Raw genomic sequence first — 23,212 nt, 5'->3', positions numbered from 1 at the left:
GTGATAGGTCTAGTGATTTCTTATACCTTTGAATAATGAGCTGTTAATTGGCAAATGCTTAAGCATTCGGCATCCTTTATTAGGTCAGTAGAGGATGCCGCATGCTTAAGCATTTGCTTAAGAATAAGTAGCGACTGAGAATACCGCCCATAGCGCGACGTTCTGCCTTCTATTGGTGGCGCTGCAATAGGCACAACTAGAAACAGACGAATAATAAACAATTCCTACCAATTCTTAGTCACTTAAATTAACTATAATTTACAATTTGTAAATAGAAATTATATTAACTTAAATTCCGTGGCTGAATCGATTAATGATATAATGGATGTTTGCATCAAAGATCTCGCCTCATAGGTGTCGTTGCTCTCTGAACGATGCAAGCGCGCGAATACGATTTTGAATTCGAATAGAAATTTGGAAGAGAAAGTCGAATGTTCGCAAGATAGTACGAACGGGGAATATACCTCTATGTCGTTTCTCTGTGATAAACGAAGTAAGAGAATCCTTGCCAGCTACCTCTTATTTCTCCGTCTATTATATAATATCTCGTTTGCAGTGACACGTAGAATGGAAACAGAGTGAAATGACCGAACAAGCCTGCGCAGGAGACCCACGAAAAATTTCTACCGAGCACCCTTGCGTGCGCATTCGCGGGATCACGTGACCCTCGCGGTCAAATTCGCAAAAGAGGGGGACGTTCATTCTTCATCCATGCATCGCAGAGGGAAGACGTTCGAATTTTCTACACGCTTCGCACCCCGGGCAAGATGAGTCAGTAGTGCAAAGAGCGGCTTGCACACGCAAGTGTGCCAACACAACTAATTCGCCATGGAGTAAGTGATAATTTATTTCATTAATGATTACTTTAGGCTCCGCCGAATGTCGAGACGATCTTACGGTACCAAGTCTGCCATTTTGTGAATCATCATCCCGCCATGACTTAACAGTATCAATGATGCTTTCACCAGACCATACAGTCTCCTTTTATTACACTTTACGATGCTACGATTACCCGAAACGTTAAAAAACGTAATTGAAACATACGCAAATTGCGCGGCGCAGTTGACAGGCTTTGACCCGATGACATGGTTCGCTGTTGCATCATTAGGATACAGTCTGTTATACTCCGATTTTACCACCAATATCGCCACAGTTCCGAGCTGTTTCTTTGTTACATAATACAATCGACGAGCAACGCATGCATTTGGTTCATCCGTAAATTCCTAAATGGCCTACTTGATTCGCAATCTTCGGCTCATGAATGCGCAATGCATAATTCGTTTCTCCTTTAAAAGCAGTACCTTCTGTCCCTACTTTTATTACGTCTATTTAAACGAATTCCCATAGCAAGCGACAGATTTCAGCCCTTTGGAAACTGTTGCGCGTTAGTTTCACTCGACACTGTAGCATGTAGCGCGTCGCGCTGTAATTTAGTCGCATTATATCTGACAGAAATGTTTAACAATTTTCAGAGCCAAAATGGCGCTCGCTTCGAGCTACGTCGCAGAGACGACACAAATTTCTTTTCACCGTTTTATAATACCTCTTGGTTGGGCCTGCGTCGACAATGTCATCCGATCCAGGCCAGGAGATGTGGTTATGGAAGTTAGAACCAGCGTCCCCTAGTGGGACGCTGCCCACAGACGTCGAGGATGATTGGCTTTTATTTGACGACTCATCTGTAGAGCCTACTAAAAATGCTGTGAAAACCGTTCCGTACGAGGATCACCCCACCCGTGCACAAGTCGCTACTAAACTTTTGGAAGAACTAGACGAATGGATTAAAGAAGGTAAGTCTTAGCCCGAAAGCCCCGTCGATAACAAAGAATTCCGATAAGAACAATCTGCGCAGCAGCTGAATCCACGTTAAGTTCTGCGTGTATTACTTTTTACAGTTACTACCAGGAGATTGGTTTCTTTCGATTTTACTCCGCATTGAAATTTAATAATAAATGTGCTTTGCGGTAGAATTCAGTTAACTACTTCGTATCTACAAGTTGCTTACAGTAACGAACAAAGGCTACTCGTTCATTGCGAAAGCTAACAGGCGCGTACGCGAGCAGGGTGCTTAGCAAATTCAGATCTATGCATTGATTTAATAAAGTAAATAGGTATGCGCTCCCCTGACAATACACTAAATCTTAAGATTATGGGCTACACAGCAATCTAAAAGGAATGTTAGACAGGTACCGTAGAGTCGATACATATCTTTAAATATCAAGTCTACACGCCAGAGTAGGCGAACGTTTACAGTACGCTCGCCTGTGTGCGTGCATCCATTAAACCAGTCGGGTCTCCTAGTTTTTCAAAGCTCGACGCACGTAAACGATAGAGAAACTAACGTTTATGCTCCGTCCGACTGCATTCTCGATATTATCCCTATCGCCTTTCGTTCCTCTCGCTTCCGCCAACGGGCGTACGATTTTTCTCTCTTTTTTCTGGAAAGGAGAGTGGGACAAACTGGTTAACCTCTATACAAACTGCTTTGGTTGAAGGCCGATAGGGGAATGACGTGTGTGTGTCTAGTTAGCGTCGGAGTAGGGGCGTCAGAGGGGAAAGTCCAAAGATAAGCAGGAGTGGTCTCGCAGTATTGCAAACTGATCCGCACGATTCTGTCGATTAGTCTTCGTTACAAGTCAACTCCCGACGACTCGCCGATCGCTTTTCCGGATTGGATTCGATTTGTTATTGTCCCGAAGCGACGAATGCGCGGCTCGGGCACACTTCGCGTCTGTAGCGGCAGAGTCACGCGGCTCTGTGTACGATAAAGGCCTGCCACATTCACGTTCTGTGCATGCCCGACGGTGTCAGTGATCTCGGCGCTAGAAAATCGAACGGATGTACAATTGTTGTGCTGTGAATCACACGCCGCCCCGGTATCTCCAATCTCAGCGCGTCGTAGAAAAGTTGCGCGTCACCTCGGGACATACAGATCCCCATCGGAACATGTTTGTTTTTGGTAACATACGTTAGCGTGCCAGCACGTGTACCCAGAGTCTATTGTAATCGTCAGTGGGGCCTGCAAGCTGCGCCATTTGCTAGGGATTCTGAATTGCTCTTGGACGGCAGAGACTGCATCGTGAGCCGAGTGATCTTTAATTGGATCGCGCGCCGATTGGTGATCGATGATAAGTGACTGGTGAAGTGGGTACTATCCATGAACGTCTGAATTGGAGCCGTTTCGCGCGGAGAAGAATCCAAGCGTGTGTAGACCAGTAGTTTAACGATACTGGCAGCTTCAAAAGTGATCCAAGAAAACGACGCAGCGTCTCGATGCCCGAGCGTGCTAATGTTGCATGATAGCATGCTGTTCGCATATCGTTACACGTGGAACCGAGAGATTATTGTCAATTCCCAGAAACTGGTAAAAAGACGTTGAACCAGCGATATCCGCGTCCCTGCAGGTGGACTTGGCTGGTTTACATCGGAGGAAAAAATACACCTTACTCGCCCCCTCCCTCTCTGTGCATCAAGAACAGTTTTTCAGTTTATTACACGTTATTCCCCCCTCTGCTTACCTGTTTTCTTTTAAATAAGGGTTCACACGAAAACAGTCACACATGATAATGGCTGCTATATGTTACAGCGGTACGTTTCCTTTCGCTGACTTGATCTCTCTTTCTCTGCCCCCCCCCCTCTCTCTTTCTCCCTCTCTCTCTCTCTTTCTCTCTCTCTCTCTCACTCACTCTCGCTGACTTGATCTCCTTCTAGCATACGCTTCAATGGAAAAATATCTTTGTTACGCATATCAGCACACTGTCGCCATATTGTTGGTATTATCGGCACAGAGCGGAATTAGATCGAGCCGTCTTCGAAAGTATTTAATATCAAAGTATTGCTTCTACGAATTTCGCGCGACCGATTGGTTTTTAAATCGCTGCAGCGCATGCTATGAATTATTCATACGCGGCTTCTGGATCTATCGGCTTCGACAGTACGACGATTCGCTAGGAAAAATATTTTTCTTTCTTCACGATGAATATGGCTCCCCGAAAATTTCATTTAACACTTGGATCAACTCTTATCGCATATAGATCACTCTGGAACGATCGTTAGATCGTGCCCGTAGTTCCGCAAAGGTCAACCATAATTTATGCCAGCTGTGAAAAACAAGAAATTAAACCCAACAGTTTGATTCATATTTCCGGAGTGCATATATTGAGAAAGCTGCGGTTAGTTTAGTCTAGTCTTGTTTCGCGGCAAAATTGTACTACATACTTGTATGCGCCTTTGTAATTAAAAAAAAATCTTATCTAACCCCCATGCCCTCTGTATTTAAATGAAGATAACTTGCACGTTTCAAGTAAGCTCTGATCAAAGTTTCACGAAGAAATAGGTTAGGGCTAACTTATTGAATACAAATTATTATGAATTATATGCAGGCACAATATTATTCCACGGAACGGCACGTGAAACTTTTATTCTCAAATTAAATACTAAGTATTGAAATATAGAACGCAGTTTTTTTTTTTTATAAAATTCGATATTTTTTTCGTAAACTCGGAAGATTCTAGTCGCAATGTTTATTTTATCTTTTTGAATTTAATTAACAGATTTACATTTGAATTATTAATTCTTTTTTACTTATTATCTTAATTTAAAATATTAGTTGTTGCATCCTTAACGTCAAATCATGCTCCGAACGGCAAATTGTATCACTGCCGATTGCAGTAAATGTATTGGAAACCAAACAAAGTGCAAATGAAAAACTTGTTTTTCTAGTTGAACTAGTAACGTCCATGAAATTATATATACACCAATGGTACCACTCCTACTTATTGTTCATGCAAGACACGAGTAAAAGTACTGTTAAGTTCTAAGTAAACATGAGCAAAATGTACAAAGTAATTAAACTACTATCCGTGAAATCTGATTCGTCATATTATAAATTGAAAACCTTAATAGATAAAACCTTTTGACCCTTTGTTTGATAAATGGAATATAATACTTAATCACAAACTCTGCATCTCGGAATAACTTTTTTTTTTTTAAATACTTTTATTGCTTTAAACTTAAAAAAAAAGCTATTTTAAAATATGTCAACATTCTTGATTATCAGTATCAGCGGTTCATTCAATATAAACAAATTTTAAGCAACAGATTATTGACCAAAGCCAGCAAAGAAGAAACTATTTTTAAAGCTAACTTTGCCCACTTTTCATTTCCGAAAATTCAAAAATATAACTTCTGTGTACAATGAGAATTATTTGTCTTTTTCTCCTTTTTTTGCAGAACCTTTTTCAGATTGGTTGGAGGAAAAGATAGAACTCCCCATTTTTGAGGAATTGCCAGTTCCTGAATGCGGGCAACTGAAAGCAACATCATACAACGAAGTTACGAAGATTCCTCAGCAAGATGACACTCAAACCCTGTTGCAAGAGTTTGAGACAGTTCTGGGAGACGTGGAAGCTTGCCATCAAATAGTCCCTTCGTCGAGTTCCACACTTACGCCTCCCCAATCACCCCCGCCCCATAAAGCATTAAGTATAGATACCCAATTACTTGTTACGTTGCAACCCGCGCAACCATTATACCCTAATCATCAATCTATATATGGCGTGGTAATTCCTGAGGAAAAATCGTACGTTCACGAAGTGCCCGAGCAATGGAGCACGAAAAATATATCATTGGATCCATTGAACACGGACGTCGCGCATGACTTGGCTGTGGTGGATGAATATGTGCGTCTACATACCGAAGACATCCCGCCGTCCAGCCCATGCACCAGCTCTGGCGGCAGTTACATTTCGTCCGAAGATTCTGTCGACGACCCAGACTGGATGCTAGAGTCGGGAAGGAAAAGCTCGAAACAGTCTACGTACACTTCGAAGAATCGTCAGAAACCCTATTCTCGCCCGTCTATAGAAGACAAAAAGGTGCGTAAGAAGGAGCAGAATAAAAACGCGGCGACGCGTTACAGGCAGAAAAAGAAGCAAGAAATTAAAGAAATAGTGGGCGAGGAGCACGAGCTCGCTGAACATAATGACAAATTGAAAAATCAAGTAAAAGATTTGCAGCGAGAAATTGGGTATTTAAAAGGTTTGATGAGAGACCTGTTTAAAGCCAAGGGTCTGATGAAATAATCCATTTGTCCGATCGCCGTTATGTTTAATCATCTTTATTAAATTTATTAATCGTACTTTTTTTACACTAACTATTTTACAATGGTACTAATAATCATAGTAAATAGACTTAGATTATCAATTGTTATCCCCCTATCATTCTTTTAACTAGCCCCGTATTTGAACGTAAATTTAAAGTCTATCACAGCTTTTTAGTAGGACTACAGAACTATCATTGTTGTAATCCGTAAAATATGCACCGTCTCCCGATTCGCTGGTGATCTGTTAAGATTAGCAAACAAGATGCATTAAATGACGAGGGAATTTATGAAGTATATAAGCCCTATGAAACTCTGCCCGAGTGGAAACTTGCTGTTACTGAAAATTCTACGAACAATCTAATGCATCTTAATCATGTAAATCTTCTCATTCCAAGCAGTTTTAACCCAATCAAGTTATATGAGCTTTCTTACAAAAAAATATTGTATTAGAAAAGTAATAAATGGGTTATTGTGTAACAATGACATTATTACCAAACATATCCCTGTTTTCTGATTCCCCCAAAAAATCTTCACTGAATCCGTTATATCGCGAGATAATCTAAAGCAATGCAAAAGTACAAAGTCTGATTATAAATTTGAGAAACCAGAAATTAGTCTGCCTCGATTTAAACACGATAACTTTTATGGAGTTGCAGAAGCACATCTCGTTAGGATATAAAATAAGAAACGAAAGAATTGTAAATATTTTATCGGATAGAAGCTTGCGGAAATAAATGAATTTTATAAATATATCGCCGATACGTAAGAGGTCAGGCAAAATCTTGAGAAATAATGTAAAACCTCCGTGTGCTACGGATTTGTCTGAATTGCAATTATCTCGTCCCCATATTCTTATAATTATCCAACGTTGGGATCGACTTTATTACAACGAATTCGTGAGGTTCACAGAACATAACATAAACGTATTGTACTTGCATTGTATTAACAAAGTGATACAAAACGAAAATGGACATAATCGTACTGCGGTAAAAACGTACCAACAAAAAAGGACAATATGATAACGTACAACTAGTTAATAGCGAATGACTTGTTACCTTAAAATAGCCTATTATAACTTTTTAATCCGTTATTACATTTCTATTTCATACGATGCGCCAGTTGCAATGACTCCCATGCGTAGTTGCACCAATTATGCGAATACAGGTATTTACATGTACATGTTGTATGTGTGTAGCAATCAGATGGCCGCGTGCGTGTATAAATAAATGTGCGTAAGTATATATAAATACATACATATACATTCTGGTGGCATGTATATACTTATATATAAATATATGCTTTTATTTACATACACTTATAATCAGCAATACAAGATAGATCGAGAGATGTTTATTCAGAAACCTGCCTGCCTTGCAATAATTTAATCTTTCATTCGCTGCTTCATTGTAGAGGAAAGACCATATTAATCATATTATTCGATTACATTACTGTTGATTTATACGTGTGAATGCGCGCCGCGCTTGCGTATAGACATCTAAAAACGAAAACAAAATATTTTCACGCTGCAACACCAATTGCGGCGTAAATTTATTAAGATGTAACCCCCGTGTAAAGCGAAGTACTTTATCAAGAGCAGTGTAGAACTAATTTACAATTAAATCTGTCAGAAATCGAGTGGCTTGTAATACATTTTGTAATGATCTATATTTTATTCATTATGCATTATTAACATACCGCTGCTTCGCTATTTGTGGCCTACGTTCTATTGTGAATTCGAAAAATTGAATTTCGATAGCACCACAACATGTACAGAACCGTGTCCCTTTAAATCAAGAAATCGTATTTATAAGTGTATCGTTAACTGTAAATATATTAAGTATACATTATCAATGGAATTTACAGATACTCTAAATTTGAGATTTCTCACAAATTCGGTGGAACTTATATGCCACTTAATTATCTATAATAATGTACATATGATATACACGTGATTAATTCTGCAATCTAAACAGAGGAGCACTTGCAAATACATAATTACAAAAAAGTTGTGCAACACAACCAATAGTTAAACAATTCTCCAATAAAGACGTGTCTCAGCTCTATTGAATTCAGGAAGGACGTACATATAGATATACATTGTTTAATTATTATTCGATCCTTCATACGTGTATACTCATGAAATTTTTATTTCGGACATAACAAAAAATCATTACACGCGCACAAATATAATGCTGAGTATTGTTCAAGATTGTGGTACACATGCGTACATGGAAAGCGAATCACGTGGTTTATAAAAACAAAATCGAACCGTCATTTGGCATATAATCCTTAAAAGAGAAAATTAACGATGGTAGATTTGAATTATGGCAGTACATCCAATGCAATGTAAATATAATTTTTTGGAATGATGTGAACAAGGATCATGAGTATTTATGATTTGGTATATCAGATACGTTTATATGTATGTGTTATTAATGCCTGGTAACGATAAAAAAAACAAGCTTCGCTATTCATTAAATTATAACTGGCGAGAAGCAGTTATGTATTAAGTAGCTTTCGGTAGTTGTTGTTCCCTACGTTAAAATAATCGTACTATAAATATATACAAACACATGAAAATACACCTCTTTAGATTCAAAGATTTACAATACCTCAACACAGTCAAAATACCCTTTTGATTACAAGTAGCTTCCTTAGATAACATAAAACAGAGTGGTTAACCCCTTCTCACAAAGTAAAACTGTCTTTATTATTCGTAATTTTGTATGCGTAAGACATGGACATTACATCTTGCACACTGCCTTGTAATATAGCGTACGACGCTCTAGGTTCAATGTATATCTATATAAGTCGCCAATTGTATCCGCACATTAAATAATCTAATTTAATTGTTTATCATACTGGAAAGAAACGATAGGAATATTGAAAGACTTTTAAAAGTTCCTACGTCGCAGTATCACCTTCCTCTTGTTCAAGTCTAGACGAACCACACACGCGACATTTACAACAGACAATGCAAGGCGCAGCCAATAAAAGTAACGGCGATGCTATGAGCAAGAGTAACCCGAAACCAGCAAAGATCCCAATAACTTGCGTTCTATGCCAAATTACCGATGCACGCGAGTGACCCAATTTATTTTTACACGGTCCTTTGTCATAATGTCGCAATAAAAAGTCGTCCTGCAATATAAATACAATTACGGAATTTGAAGATCATTAATAACATTAACGTTGCTATTACAGTGAATAATCCTACTTACATCTAAGGAAGCTAAGCAGTACCAGCAAAACACATGTCTGCATCTCTTGCACATCATTTGAGCACATCCTTCGTCCCTTTCGATAGGTACGGAACACATAGGGCAGCATTTGATGTCGTCGCCATCGAATGGTATGCCTAGCGAATGATCCGAACAAGGGCCGCTGTGCCAAGATTCTCTACATATGGAACAAAAATCTGTAGAGCAGTTGGGGCAATGAACAGGTCCGATCGCAGCTCCGTTCGATCCAGTAGTGTTTACTGAACAAATTGTTTCACAACCTGCACGAGGGCACCAAGCACGTGCTTTGTCCATAGATACATCTGTACATCGATCATTAAGTTATTGCATTCGATTACAACGTCGATAAGTTAAAACTTATACATTAATTAGGATATACACACCTCTGTTTAAACGATATTTGTGATGCTTTTCCAGAAGCTCGGGACTAATGAGACTTTCTATTTCCTTCATCGAGAGTATCGCTCCGCGCTCGCATTGCGCATCGGGACAACTAATCTCATATGCACCTTCTTCGATTTCGAATTCAATATATTCTTTCATACACTGAAACAGTACGATAAGCGTTATAATTCCCACCGTACTTTTTTGGGTGCATAATAAACACGAATTTACACATACATCTTTACAATAGGAACAACCACAGCCGTCTATTTTAAATGTTTTGGAAAGAGAAGTATCAACAAGACATAATTTACAGAAAATGCGTCCAAGCGTTTGTTGAGAGCCCGCAGGAACAAAGTTGCCTGCTGCTAAACTATAGCGAGAACTAGACGCCAGTGACAACAGGCTGGAGCATCGGGAACAGACTCGGCTGCGATTTATAGGTCTGCCTTCCAGCGCTGATGTACTCAAGCCCACTGCGGTTTCGCATTTCCGAAGTACCCCTGGGTCCAAGCTTAGCCAGCTACTACCACGAGCTTCCAAGCTTGCGCTACTTTCGGGTCTAAGTAAAGGTGCGTCCACTCTTTTTCCCAATGCGGTCCTCTCGGTTAAAGAAAGATTAACGACGCTGGTCTCCTTGCGCAACAAAGGTAATCTGACTCCGCTCAGCTTATTGGACTTGTCAGCTTTCTTCTGGTTCGCGGTAATCTTGGTAGAGGGATTGACCGATGTTACGGAGCTGGTGGCAGTACCCATGTCCATTAGCGGGGCTCGTCGAACGACGAGCGAGTGTAGGCTGGGCATCCCCTGATTATCGATGTAGATTTTGCTACCAGTTCTGGACAAGGGCTGCGCTCACTGAATCCTTCCGTACAGCTCGCAGCAGCGCTTGCCATGTAATATAAAATGCATGTAAATCATGAAAACTGGCAATGTCACACCCATAAAATATTCGCCGCTGCATATTCGAGGCCATTCATACTGGCACCACTTCACGACACTTGTCATATTTCATTCTCTGCCTTGTAACTCCCAAGCTCTACTTCGTACGTTCTCAAGGTAATTAGTAATTAGAATGAATATCGATTTCTAATAAAAAGTCGTGACACCACGCGCTCGCAGAATATTCGCATTTTAATACGGATCTGCTGATACGCGAAACCTTTTTCCTTAATCTCAGAAAAACTTGTGATCCGTGACGGCTCGCCGAAGTAATAGAATAATAGCCAAATGGTAATGCACAAAGAATCTCTTCGAACTGGATCGTAAGTCACAGACGATGCGGTCGGAGAAATATCGCTGTCTTTGGGCGATATTTATGTTGTGTATGTCAGTCCGAGATATGTCGCGAAAGTAAGAAAATTGCTACGTAATATTCCGCGCATATTCATTATTCCAGTGAATGCGCATCCATTGACACCTTGAACAGCTCAAACTCTGTGAACGTATGATCATTCCATTCGGATAATTTCTCGATTTCACGATCCTCCTCCAATTTCACGGGCTTTTCACATTCTGTGTCACAAAACTACAGCGAACAGTGTACACAAATTACCGATTAACCACCTCCGCCCCCACTTGCTGACACTTTTTCTCACAGCGTCGAGGAAAAAAGATTATCGCCGCGTTCCTGCTGTGATATCTTCACAAAAATTGCAACTGTTTGTGCTTAACATAACATTGCATTCTTGTGACTCACTTAACGCGCATGAAGAACACAAGAAGCAGTGACAAAATATCGTACGGCACGGAATTAGGAATTCCATCGGGCCCAGCATTTCGAGCGCTAGTAAATTCTTGATATAACATTTCTATTACAATTTCACGTCCTCATTGATGATAACAGTGAGTAGCAATTTGTTGAAGAAATATTACTCGTTGGTTATTTTCTACCGATCTTTACTGTGTATGTACGATGTGTGTGTATAGGTAACGGGTTTAAAGACAACACGATGATATTTTCAAATGTTTTTATAATTCTAGTTCTCCCTTTAATAATTTAATATTCTTGTTTTCTTCTATAAACTGATCGATACAACAGGCGTTTAACAATTATATTTTTACGGGACCTCGATGTTGTATAATTTCTATACGAATGGCGAACTAAATTTAAGTATTATTCCTGTCTAATGGTATTGAAAAACAATTTAAAGTTCCTCACCAATTCATGGTTCATGTCCGCTTTGCACATTGCGGTTCCGTAATTAATTACGACGGAAATTAAGGTATAAACTCCATATGCATATACGTATGCGCTATAAGAAAACTCACAGAACTTGACATTCCAGTTACTTGAAGAAAATTTATTCACAGAAGAGCGGGAAATTTAATTTAAACGGGTATTAATAACATATTGCGCGCTTAACATTTTCGTTTTTATTTCTTCCTCCTCGCATTTCGCAGCATAAATGTAATTTAACACATAATTTCGTAAAACAAATGGAGCTGGTTAGTTGATAGTTCTAACGAAATATTTCCATTATGCTACACATCTTGGTGTTAGCATTAACTTTAGAATGTTTCCTAAGTTTCTATAAGTTCTCAGTGTGAATATGATGGAAGTATGAAAAATAAGGCTAATTTAATATACTACTACAAATGAGTTAAAGCAGTTAATATAACGATGCAATTTCTGAAAAGCTTATTCCTTCTATGTAATAATTGAAAAAGGTCTTAGGAGTTGTTCATTACATATTTACGTAAAAAATGAACAATCACTTTATTATACATTTTATCACACAAGAATGAGTGAAACTTAAAGATAATGTGTTAGATTGTTATGCTATCGATTATATACATTCTGATTGTAAACGTTAAAGGTCAGAACATATACAAGACATTGATATTTACAAACACGGCCTATTTGTGGCCTTTCTCTATGTAATTGAAATTTATGGAGTACATTATCGTTTAACATCCAAAATTTATTACAATTGTATCAAAATTGAGCAAATCATGTATCAGCAATGCTTGTCCGCGAAATAACAATGATAGTAAATTAAATTTAATGGAGAAATAATAGTCGGTGTTATTTAATGTGTAATTATAAGGAAGCAATATTTATGAACACCATCAGTGACTAATAATATCAGTATCAAACTTTTAAGCACTTGTATAGTTCTCTTCAATTGTAACAGTCTTTGCGAAATGTGAATATCAAAATGATTGCTAAGGGAAACACTTTTTTTTCTTTCTTTTGACTAGAATATCTTGCCTGCTTTTTCTATAGATGTGGAATTTCTGCCATTTGTATTTGCATGCCCAACTGAAATATAAAATATTTTAAAACGTTGTTTCATAATCAATTATCGTAAACCACTGGGTGACATAGAAATAATATTTTACGAAGTATGGCACGAAAATTTTATAAAATTCTTATATTGCAATTTTATAAAAGCCACGACAGAATGTAGACAACACATTATCAGAATTGATATTTGTATTTTTTTTTTGATGTTATAAATTACGAGGCGTATAAAAAAAGAAGAGCAGGGAAAGTGTGTTAGCTATAGTCGTATCGTAGACGCCAGCAATTGTATGAACAGTAATTACTTATAATTAAACAAATACTTACTACCGTACAACAAATTCATTCGTATGCGTACTCTATACAACATACTTCGATGATTACAAGTGCTCCTGTAATTTTCGCTAAATGTACTTTACAAGTAAATGGGCGAGAGGCGTGATAGAATAAATGATAATTTAGAAGACTGCAAGGAGTTTGTTTCATACGAGTCATGACTTGTTATATTGTAACTGTGCGTTGGAAATAAGATTAAAATAATAACTTAATATCAGTCGTATATTTTTATAAAGAAATGTTGCCGGGAGTACTATACTGTCCTTTTCGGGAATGTGTATCAACCGCTCGAACTGCGAAGTAATAATTATTGCCTTCGGAAAACTGGAAAGAAGGTGTCCGTATTAATAGCGCCGACTACATAATTCATAGTGATGGTTAAATACCGATTATTAACATTTACTTGTGTAAGAGTGCACGCCATAGGGAGCGGTAAAGCACGAACATCCCCCACTTTCTTCCACAATAACGTACTAGGCGGAATACCAGCAACTTCTTGGTACGCGTACAATTGGTAACTAGCAATGTCCGCATGTTTCTCAGATAGAATCATATTCCAAGACAGTACTATGCCTGTACAATAACAACGAAGTTTCATCTTTGTATTTTTCTCAACTTTGTCATGCATACTTATACGCTATTTAATTGTAGCTGTTTCATACCATTCGCAACCTTAGAAATTTTCAGTGACGGAGCTGGTGGCGGAAGTTTCCAAAGAGGATTAACAGCGTAATTTCGTGTATCCGGTAAAGGTGCAGGGTGCTGAAAGGAGTAAGTGTAACGAAAGTATATATACGCACTTAAGCAAAGAAATAACGATTACTTGTAGAGGATACGATACCTTGTTGAACTGTACATTTGAAGTGGCTGATGTTGTTAGAACTCTAACCGTTCCGTTCGCAACTGTTGATATTCCTGCTCGTAGGATTTAATTACGTATTAATTAGGGATGGATTTCTCGAAGCGTCAAAAGCTCGAAACCCAAGAAAGTTTCGAGAGTTTCAAAGTCTTAAACTTTCGGATCGGGATTCCAGAATTTAAAAATTAGCTTCAAACCCTCCCCCCCCCCCCAATATTAATCATTCAGATTGGCGTAACTAGTTTGGAGGCCGGGTGGCTCCGGCCCCCCAAAATGCGGAATGGACCCTCCCTAGGAAATATCGAAAGTAAAAAAACCTAAATAAAAAAAGAATTAAGCTGCTTAATTCTAATATTCTACTGTGATTAACAATCCAGTAACATCAATCTGTAACAGTTGTTCGTGTACATCTGTAATAACTAGTTTCAACAACTATGATCCAGGAGAGGTTTTCAAATATGGCACTTCTACACATCGAAAACAAAATGATCAAAACCAACGTAACAGCATAACAAGTGCTAAATATTTTTGTAGAAAAACACCGCAAATTAAAGCTTGTGTAAATTTTAACTATAGGTGTACATGATATGCTCTTGCTTTAATAAATGACTGTATTTCTGTTTTTAAAAATTTTGTTTACATTTCCCAAGATTAAATAATAAATAACTTTGTATTCCATTTACTCTTTGTTTTAGTGTTAAATAAATATGTAGGTAAATGATTGTTATAAAATATGTATGTATATAAAGATTTCCTCTAACTATAAAAAGAAGATGGGATCTGACCCCCCCCCCCCCAGACAAAAATCCTAGCTACGCCAATGATCATCTATTATGCTATCTGCTTTGGAATCATTACATACCAGTTTTGTACGCTAGAGTGGAGAATGAGGGTCTGGTACACGAAGTCACTGGCCGCATCTGTAATTACGAATTTTGGTTTTAGGCTGAGAAACAATCGCACGCGCTTAAGGTCTGAAAGTCATTTACATAAAAGCATCAGTAAATCATCACTTTACCTGATTGGTATTCGGTGCTATTAGTAATTGCCTAGTCGGGCCCACGCCACTTTGCATCACGTACGCTAATCGAGGAGCGTTCATATTATTCTAAAAAAAAAAAAAAAAACAGTTACATGTAAATACCTATGGTTCCGATGACGAATACCTGAAGTTTATCATTTTACCCACCACTAAGGCAGTAGGTGTCGGTTGGCTAGCAGGTTGCACCACTCTTATACTAGGAGGTTGAGTCGTAATAGCTACGTTCCCTCCAGGGATAGCTTGGATTACCCTTTGGAAGCATGGCTGTGTAGTTTTCTGCGCTAAATTTATTTGTTGATCGGTCACTGTAGTTGTAACGACCGGTACACTGACGGCAGCTACAAATTTCAAGGCTTTCTTTAGTACATTCTCTTTCCTCAGTACATTCTAGAAAATCTCACGTACCTTTACTTTTCTCCTCTTCGTCTGTGAGATCGATCAGATCGTTTGCCCTCGATTTGGCAACATTCGCAGTATTAGCTTGAAGATTCATTTTATTCGAGAACTTGCCGTTTAAAACTATAGCTTGCGGTGCCTGTTGCGGTTGCGCCTGCGGCTGTAATAATTAAGGGAATATTCATTTACGTACGATATATCAGCAAAGAAACTTTAGAATACTCACGTTTGACATTATCTGTTGAATATTAGATTGATTGGGTAATGTCACAGTATGCTGCGCATCCATAGGTTTAGCAACAACCAAAGCCGCAGGGGTTATATTAGGCATAATTGTCGGAGATTGAGTGTGATTTTGCGGAACCACAGCAATCTGTCCGCCGACCGATTCAACTCGCCTGGGAGATCTTACTTTAATCCCTCTTCTCGGACTTGACGCAATGTTTACCTCGGTGGTAGAAATATTTGGCGAGTTACTGTTACTACCATTTGAAACTTGTAACGACTTCATACTAGTATTTTGTTGCAGCTGTCGTAAATTCTGCATTCCATGATCCTAGATGACAGTAATGCGATATAAATATAGCGTTAAGTTGTGTAAAGTTTCAAGAGAATCGTTGGTACGTACTGTTATGAAATTAACTTGTAATCCAACAGATCGATTGATCTTGATCGGTGGGGTGGGCTTATCGTTATTTGCTCGCCGATCCGCGGCATTACGAATTAAGACCATTTCGAAGTCTTTAATCTGCTTCGCTAACTGCTGGCACTTCGCACGCGTTACTTCTTGATTTCTTTCCGATATACGTGCTTGTTCTCTCAGCTTGCCAATCTCACCACGCATCGTGATCGTTTCAACAATCTTTTGTATAAGAAGCTCTTCTAATTCCTTAAACAGATTAATTAGTTTCGATTAACATGGAATTTGTTTGATCTATATGTATGTTCTTCTAAAACGCGTATATCGTTAACGTACTTCTTGTTTCAATCTTGGCAGTTTTTCTTTGAGATCCCTTTGGAAAAACTTACGAACATAGTCAAGCTTTTTAATGTTCTCCGCATTGTTTTTTTTCGTTGCCAAATCATCCGACAGCGTTTCAGAATTCACTTTGACCTTTTTAACACTACCGTTCATATTAACGCTATCGGTATCGGGGCAATTGCGTTTCAAAGATGGTGGAGATAAAGATCGCGCGTCTTGATTCATTTTATGATTTACAATTACAAACTTCTCCGAGCCATCGCTTGATTCTAGATCGCTATCGTGATTAAGAAATTTCTTTCTTATTATTTCTTCTGCATTCTTGGCTGTTCTTCTCTTCTGTCTTCCGCTGTCTCTAACTGTAACAATGTATTGTAATAAAAGCCCTAAAACTTGTAATATCGGCGAATATACATGCTTTACTGAAAAATGAATGCGTTAAAAAACTAAACATCTTTTGAAAACACCCCGAAATTTAGTATGCAGAAGAACATGCCGGAATAAAGAATTCTAGTTTACGCATTGTTATAACTATGACTTCCTTTCGACCTGAAGAAGTGTGAACAAAAAAAATGAATTTTGAAGATCGTTACAATTTTATATAGTCAAGTACTCATGTACTTTTATAAAAGTGTAGGCTATTCCGTTTTCATGCACAGGTCTAGTGTACTCATAAACCATAATTGAAAGCTGTAATTAATTTAACTTAGAATAAAATACAATAGAATTAAGTGCAAGTTGGGGGTATGTGCAGAACTTAATTTAAAGAATAAGATACTTCGTAATAATATATAATATCTATATAAAAACTCAATACTAAAACCTTATTGCACCCTGTAATTGTTAGAGAAGCTAATATAATCACTCTTATTTACTTCAACGACACAAAGAATGCCCTACCTTGCTTATCTTCTTCACAAGCAGCTTCTTGTGCTGCAGCGATCATTTTTTTTGTTCGCCTTCTCCTTCTTTGAGTAGCTACTGTAACTTCAACTACGTTTTTATCATTATCACCTTTATTGCCTTTTACATCGGTAACAAGACCTAACAAATCGATTTGCGATTTGCCGCTAGACAAATTGCTTTCATCCAATGCAGACCCAACGTTCTCGGTTGATTCCGATGCCTTATTATCAGAATTTACCACCAAACAATCACTTTCTGTTGACTCTACATTTTCGGTAATGGGATCATTGTCTTGCTCCTGAAGATCAATTTTAGGCGTCGCCAACTGAGCTTCGGGAGCAATTACTTTAATTAATTTAGTGGAATTTGTACTATTATCACTATCATTTAATTGGTCGTTATCACATTTTTCGCTATTAGCAACTGATTCAAGTAGTGCATCGTTTTCTATTACATTAATTTCTTTATCATGTTCGCTATTTCTTAATTCATTTACATCATCCCCCTTAAGGACATTATCTTCATTATCTTCGTTTGATTTCGTATTTTGTACAGTAACACCTTCCTCCTTATTTCCAGAAGTTTGTTCTACGTTCTGATCCGTTAATTCTTCATCTACTACCACTTCATCGCTCGTTATCTTTTCCTCTGTTAGATTATCTGATACCACTTCGCAATTGTCTTCGGCTACTTCTATCCTTTGATTTACTTGCGCAGTCTGCTTGGTCGCACTAAGTTCGTCCTCTGATTTCTGATTCTCTACAACCTGTTTGCTTTCAGTTGTATCCATATCGGTCGCAACCGTTTCATTTTGCTTCTCGCTACTCTCGTCGTCCTTTTCAATACATTCTGCAGCCTTGGATTTGTCAGATTTACGCGGTGCCTCTTCAGTCAATAATTTTTCTAAAATCTTGCGATCCTTAGGGCTTTGTGGAACGTTGCTATCATATTTTACATCATTTGCGTCAGTTGTATCCTTATCTGTTTCCTCCTTAACATCGTTGGGGTTCATTGAAGGAGTCTCGAGCTTTTCACTAGCGTCCTCGTTAAAATTATTATTTTCAATAGTTGTACTATCTTCGCAATCAGCATCGTTGGATAGTGATATTGTTTCTGAATTCTCTTCCACAGATTTTAGTTTCTCCTGTGGTTCCAAAGAATCGTCTATGCAAGCATCATTTGTAAGACTTCCTTCGCCAAAGTCTTCAGTCGGCGTATCTTCCGCGTTTACGTTGCTGTCATTCTTTACATCGCTAGTCGAACAGCTGCTATCCGGTGCATCGCTTTTGTTAACATTTTCGCTAGTATCAACGTCTATCTCTTTGACGCTACTGTCAGATGCAGTTTCCGAAGATATGTTTGTAGTTGAAAGAGACACAAAATGTTGGTCAGGTTCGCAGAGTTTTCTCGTAGCGGCGGGTGTGCAAGGTTTATTCTGCTGTCTATTATCATACATCGGGCTATTATACGAATTGAATTTTCCGCCGCCTCTTCCTCGCTCGAAAGGAAGAAATGCACCGTGAAATCTGTGATTATAATTGTATAACCGAGGTCTATAATGCCCCCTGGGTATCAAATAAGGTTCTGTGGTATAAGGGAGGTGATTCATACTACGGTACGGGCGATAACGTGGGCCATTCGGGAACCTCCATTGGCAGTCAAAATTTAGCCACGGATAACGAGGCATGTTACCTGATAGCTGCCTACAGGTTCCGTAGTCATTCCTTTTGGTATCCCTTTCACGGTCATGTACTATTGTGTCATCCATGGAAACATTACCTGAACAATGTTCCTCTTCGTTTACTTCCCCTGCAGCTGTGTCATTCTCTGTTACATTGCTTTTTGGAACAGTAGAAGCTTGCGCACCTCCACTTTCTCCAGATGTCACTTCTGCTGTTCAAAAAATGTACAGGAATGTATACATAAGTTGTAAAGAATAGAGGAGAAATATATAATACAAGTACACGAAAGCTTACCACTATCTTCATGTTTGGAATCAGTTTGCTCGTTTTCTGGAGCAGGTGGTAGAACGTCCTCTGTCTCTATTTCATCGTCGTCCGATAATCTTAAACGCATACTATCATCCGAAAGCGTATCTTCTTCATCTCCATCGTCGCCAGCCCCGTATAATAACTCATCTTCCTTTTCTTTCGATATTTCATCAATATGATGTGTACTAATCCGCGACAATGAACACATAACATCAGGAGTGTGCACTGTGTCGGTTCTTAGAGCCTCCATTGTGAAAAAAATGAGACACACGGTATAGAGCGTCACATTTATCTTCAGAATTTAATATTCTCCGATCTGTAAACAATTATCATATTTGAAATAACTATGCTTTAATCTTTTCAACACTCGTCATATCTATACTAAAATATGTGATTATAGCGCTTCTTGCGTTTGTCCTCGATCAATTCTTCGATTAATTAGAAGTAATAAATTGTCGCTAACATTTACTTTTACTTGTGATAAGTTTTTATTTTTCTAAGTTTACAGACGTAATGTAACATAATATGATACAGGAATATACGGTAAATAGTTTAAGACATTGAACAAACATTTGAAAATAAATTTTCAGTACAATCTTTACACTCTGGTAGCTGCAAAAATAACATAACATAAAATTATAATCGATAATTTTGCTTCACGAGTGACGGGACACTGTATCAATAAAGAATTAGTCATAGAATCGATCTTTAATGACTTCAAACAGTCCCAGAAAGGAAGAACTTATTTAACAAAAAGAAAAGGCAGGCATTAGGAGCACACATTTCCTCTGGATCAATGTTTTCCAGTCGGCGTCACTATTTCATTAAGCGTATAACTCACGTGCAGAATTAATAAACAGCATTAACCACGATTATCACCACGATTGTATATGCTAGAGAATTAAGTGTTTCTAAATGTAAATGGTAGACAATGTAATGTGGGCCCCTCGATGACGCGCCAACGTGTGTCGTCCCTGGCCCATAAGTACTCAACTAACAAAAATGGCGGATGGCAGCTATATTCTTAACTACTGTTACTCTATTTCAAGTAACATGCGCACCGTATTCTTGTAGAAATACATGTTACAGCCGCTTTGAAACCATTAAGAATGTACGACGGTTTCGTATCAATGATACACCAAGAAAAATATTCAGTCACAAACAGTTGATACGGTTCATCCCACCAGCGTAACAAAGGTTCGATGATTTATTTCAAATAAGAAGTATCGCTTTAATATCGAATCGAGCAGACGTACACAACACAGGTAATTGTAATCAGTAACCGCGCCAAAATACTTGAAAAAAAAACAATGCGATCTGAAGTGGAGAAGTTTATGTTGAGAAAAGCGGGATTCCCGATAGTCTCGTCTATTGAACGAGTACTGCTGAACATAGGCCCCGACATGCGTCCTCACGAAATTCAACGACCGCACACGAAGTCTTCCAATATGGCGTCATAATTCGTTCTCAGCAAAACTATTTAATTCCTACTAAAATAATACAAACGAAATCTAATAAAGCTCCGACGGAAATATTCCACGAATAGAGAGAAACGTTTCTTACAAAAATATTCCTCATTAATTCTACGCTAAAGTAGCCCTTAGCGTTAAAAAAAAGTCACGCTCAAGATTCCCCCACTCCTGTCTTACCTTACGCTACTTAACGATACTTAATACTTTACACTACTGTAATGAAATATGAACTTTATCTAGTATTGCTGGTTATGCGTTTTTGTTACGACTATATCTCCAAATTACAGTTATAAATTCAATTAAAAATTTAAAAGATCAATACAAATTTCGGAATTCGATTTATTGAATATTTTTGTACGGGCGTATTTATTTTTTGGGTGCCATGAATAATGAAATTGTAAGCAGTGATATTAAACAGCTTTCGCGATTAATTAGGCAATTAAGTGTTATATCTGATTATTTAATAAAATGTACTGAAAGCATATGGAAATAAGTGTTCGCAGATACTGTTTCATGATTTGCGAGCACTCTTATATTGAACGTTTGATAGGAAGCCCCACCCCTTTTCTTCCCGCACTACTGACGAAACCGGTCAACATGCGTCACACTGGTAATACAACGCTGTGTTCATTAAGTGGGAGAACTATCATAGAACTGTCATAACTTATTGCAACGATCAGTTTCACGGAATTATCTCCGATTCATGAAACTGATCAGAATAATTGGGATTGTTATTGTAATTTGCGTATCCAACACATCGATTAATTATCAATAACGAGAATGAAAATATTTTTCCTTAGTGTTGATCTACCTATACTTGATTAAAGTAGTGTTGCTTTATAGATGGTATTTCTTTCTCTTCAATCATATTTAATTTTCTATGTACGCTCATTTACGAATATATCATCTTTTATTACTTATGCGTAATCAATTAGGGTGCCCAGATCTATTTATCGTCTTATGTCTTATATATTCATCTGCGTCCTACTCCGCCTATGCGCAGAAGAGTATTGTGTGTATTGTTAAAAAATTATTTTCATTCAATAGTTCCAATCAATATATCTCCTGATGAATGGAATTTCCTTTACCAATATTCCATTACAGCGAAATATTATTGAACGTATAGTTCCAATAAATATTGTAAAAATATTCAGACTATTTACAATCATTTTTTATGCTTCGTTACAATGTTATGTAACGCGTTGTATATACAATTTTTTATAAAAACATCCAATGTTTTTTTGACGTTTCTATTTAATTTCAGTTACAACATTTTGCGATTTAAATTTTATATGTTTGTATATAAAAATACAAGGTTACTAGCTTTCATTTTGTATGAAAGTACAACAAAATGGCGTACTTATGATATCTAAAATGGCAGCTTTTCATATGTATAGTATCACATCTGCAATGGCCTCGATCGTTATGTTTGGGCCTTAAGACCCAAATTTTTGTATACGACGTAAATAGATACCAAATTATTTATATTGTTTTCCTTCCCACGCTCCAAATCGAAACAATGTATATGAAACGTGACAACAAATGTCTTTTTGGTTCAGTGCAGACATTAATATATCAATTTGTTGATGTCATTGCCAATGTTTATACCGTCAAATACTCTGACGCCAACTTGTCCCACGATTTTTGGCAGATATGTGTAACGATTTAGATCTTATAACGATTTAGAGTAGGAAATCAGAGTGACCCAAACCTGGGCCGTGACATGTACGTATATGATTGATGAACTTACGTTATGATACAATGCAGATAGTCTCCAACGATGCACATGTTCTCAGTTTTGCAAAAATACGTTATATTTGCGATAAATGCCAGAAACGAAGATACACTGTGATACCCGTTCATCGAGTATCTGCAACGCCGCAACCTAAACAAGCGACGAGCAACGTTGCCACTTTTACTCCTAACCGTTAGCATACGCGATCCCTTTGTTCAAAGCTGAAATTCGTGTAAAAAGAACTACATTTTTGGATCCGTTTCATGCCCCAAGTGTATATGCAATCGCAAGGCTTCTAATTACGACTTTCATTAGAAAAATGCATGTTAGAATTATCGACCTACATAGGATAGTGTAGTTCGTACCTCAGAAAATTTTAGCAACGCATGCGCCGTGGCGCAAAATACTTTGAGGATTTACAATATTAGCCGAAGTATGCAAAATACTCTCGCTTGCAAAACCAAAATACACTATTTTCGTGGAAGTACTTAGGTAATCGCAGCTGCTCGAAATCCAT

At 37.9% G+C, this 23,212-nt stretch overlaps 3 protein-coding genes across 14 annotated transcripts; 1 reads left to right on the top strand and 2 right to left on the bottom strand.

Annotated features, from left to right (window-relative positions):
- The first annotated feature begins 672 nt into the window (after nt 1-672).
- On the top strand, nt 673-6,583 carry Crc (bZIP transcription factor crc). Of its 2 annotated transcripts, XM_076829132.1 has the most exons (3): nt 673-833; nt 1,473-1,790; nt 5,233-6,583. In XM_076829132.1, exons 2-3 carry the CDS (start codon nt 1,568-1,570, stop codon nt 6,081-6,083), a joined length of 1,074 nt encoding a protein of 357 aa, XP_076685247.1. In that variant the 5' UTR covers nt 673-833; nt 1,473-1,567; the 3' UTR covers nt 6,084-6,583. The 2 variants fall into 2 exon arrangements, with proteins under 2 accessions (XP_076685247.1, XP_076685248.1); XM_076829133.1 differs by lacking the exons at nt 673-833; nt 1,473-1,790 and adding an exon at nt 2,605-3,588.
- Nucleotides 6,052-12,270, bottom strand: LOC143377625 (putative E3 ubiquitin-protein ligase RNF144A). The gene is made up of 5 exons (XM_076829127.1): nt 11,891-12,270; nt 9,967-10,617; nt 9,729-9,891; nt 9,325-9,647; nt 6,052-9,244 (listed from the first exon to the last, which is right to left on the bottom strand). Exons 2-5 carry the CDS (start codon nt 10,531-10,533, stop codon nt 9,008-9,010), a joined length of 1,290 nt encoding a protein of 429 aa, XP_076685242.1. The 5' UTR covers nt 10,534-10,617; nt 11,891-12,270; the 3' UTR covers nt 6,052-9,007.
- A 153-nt stretch (nt 12,271-12,423) lies between these two features.
- Nucleotides 12,424-22,916, bottom strand: Wde (Fibronectin-III type domain-containing protein windei). Of its 11 annotated transcripts, XR_013087376.1 has the most exons (15): nt 22,711-22,910; nt 19,474-19,804; nt 17,492-19,390; nt 16,586-16,950; nt 16,238-16,498; nt 15,836-16,165; nt 15,619-15,769; nt 15,361-15,551; nt 15,190-15,279; nt 15,034-15,091; nt 14,154-14,227; nt 13,975-14,074; nt 13,716-13,885; nt 13,304-13,636; nt 12,424-12,994 (listed from the first exon to the last, which is right to left on the bottom strand). XR_013087376.1 is itself a non-coding variant. In XM_076829111.1 (14 exons), the coding sequence occupies exons 2-14, from the start codon at nt 19,736-19,738 to the stop codon at nt 13,541-13,543; spliced, it is 4,050 nt and encodes a 1,349-aa protein (XP_076685226.1). In that variant the 5' UTR covers nt 19,739-19,804; nt 22,711-22,916; the 3' UTR covers nt 12,424-13,540. The 11 variants fall into 11 exon arrangements, 10 of the variants coding, with proteins under 10 accessions (XP_076685226.1, XP_076685232.1, XP_076685230.1 ...); XM_076829111.1 differs by having other exon boundaries at nt 12,424-13,636; nt 22,711-22,916; XM_076829117.1 differs by having other exon boundaries at nt 12,424-13,636; nt 17,606-19,390; nt 22,711-22,911.
- Nucleotides 22,917-23,212: the final 296 nt, after the last annotated feature.

This window comes from Andrena cerasifolii, chromosome 16 (assembly GCF_050908995.1).
Source record: "Andrena cerasifolii isolate SP2316 chromosome 16, iyAndCera1_principal, whole genome shotgun sequence".
NCBI lineage: Eukaryota > Metazoa > Arthropoda > Insecta > Hymenoptera > Andrenidae > Andrena > Andrena cerasifolii.
Note: the sequence above shows the minus strand (reverse complement) of the source record. Positions and strands in the feature narration are given on the sequence as shown.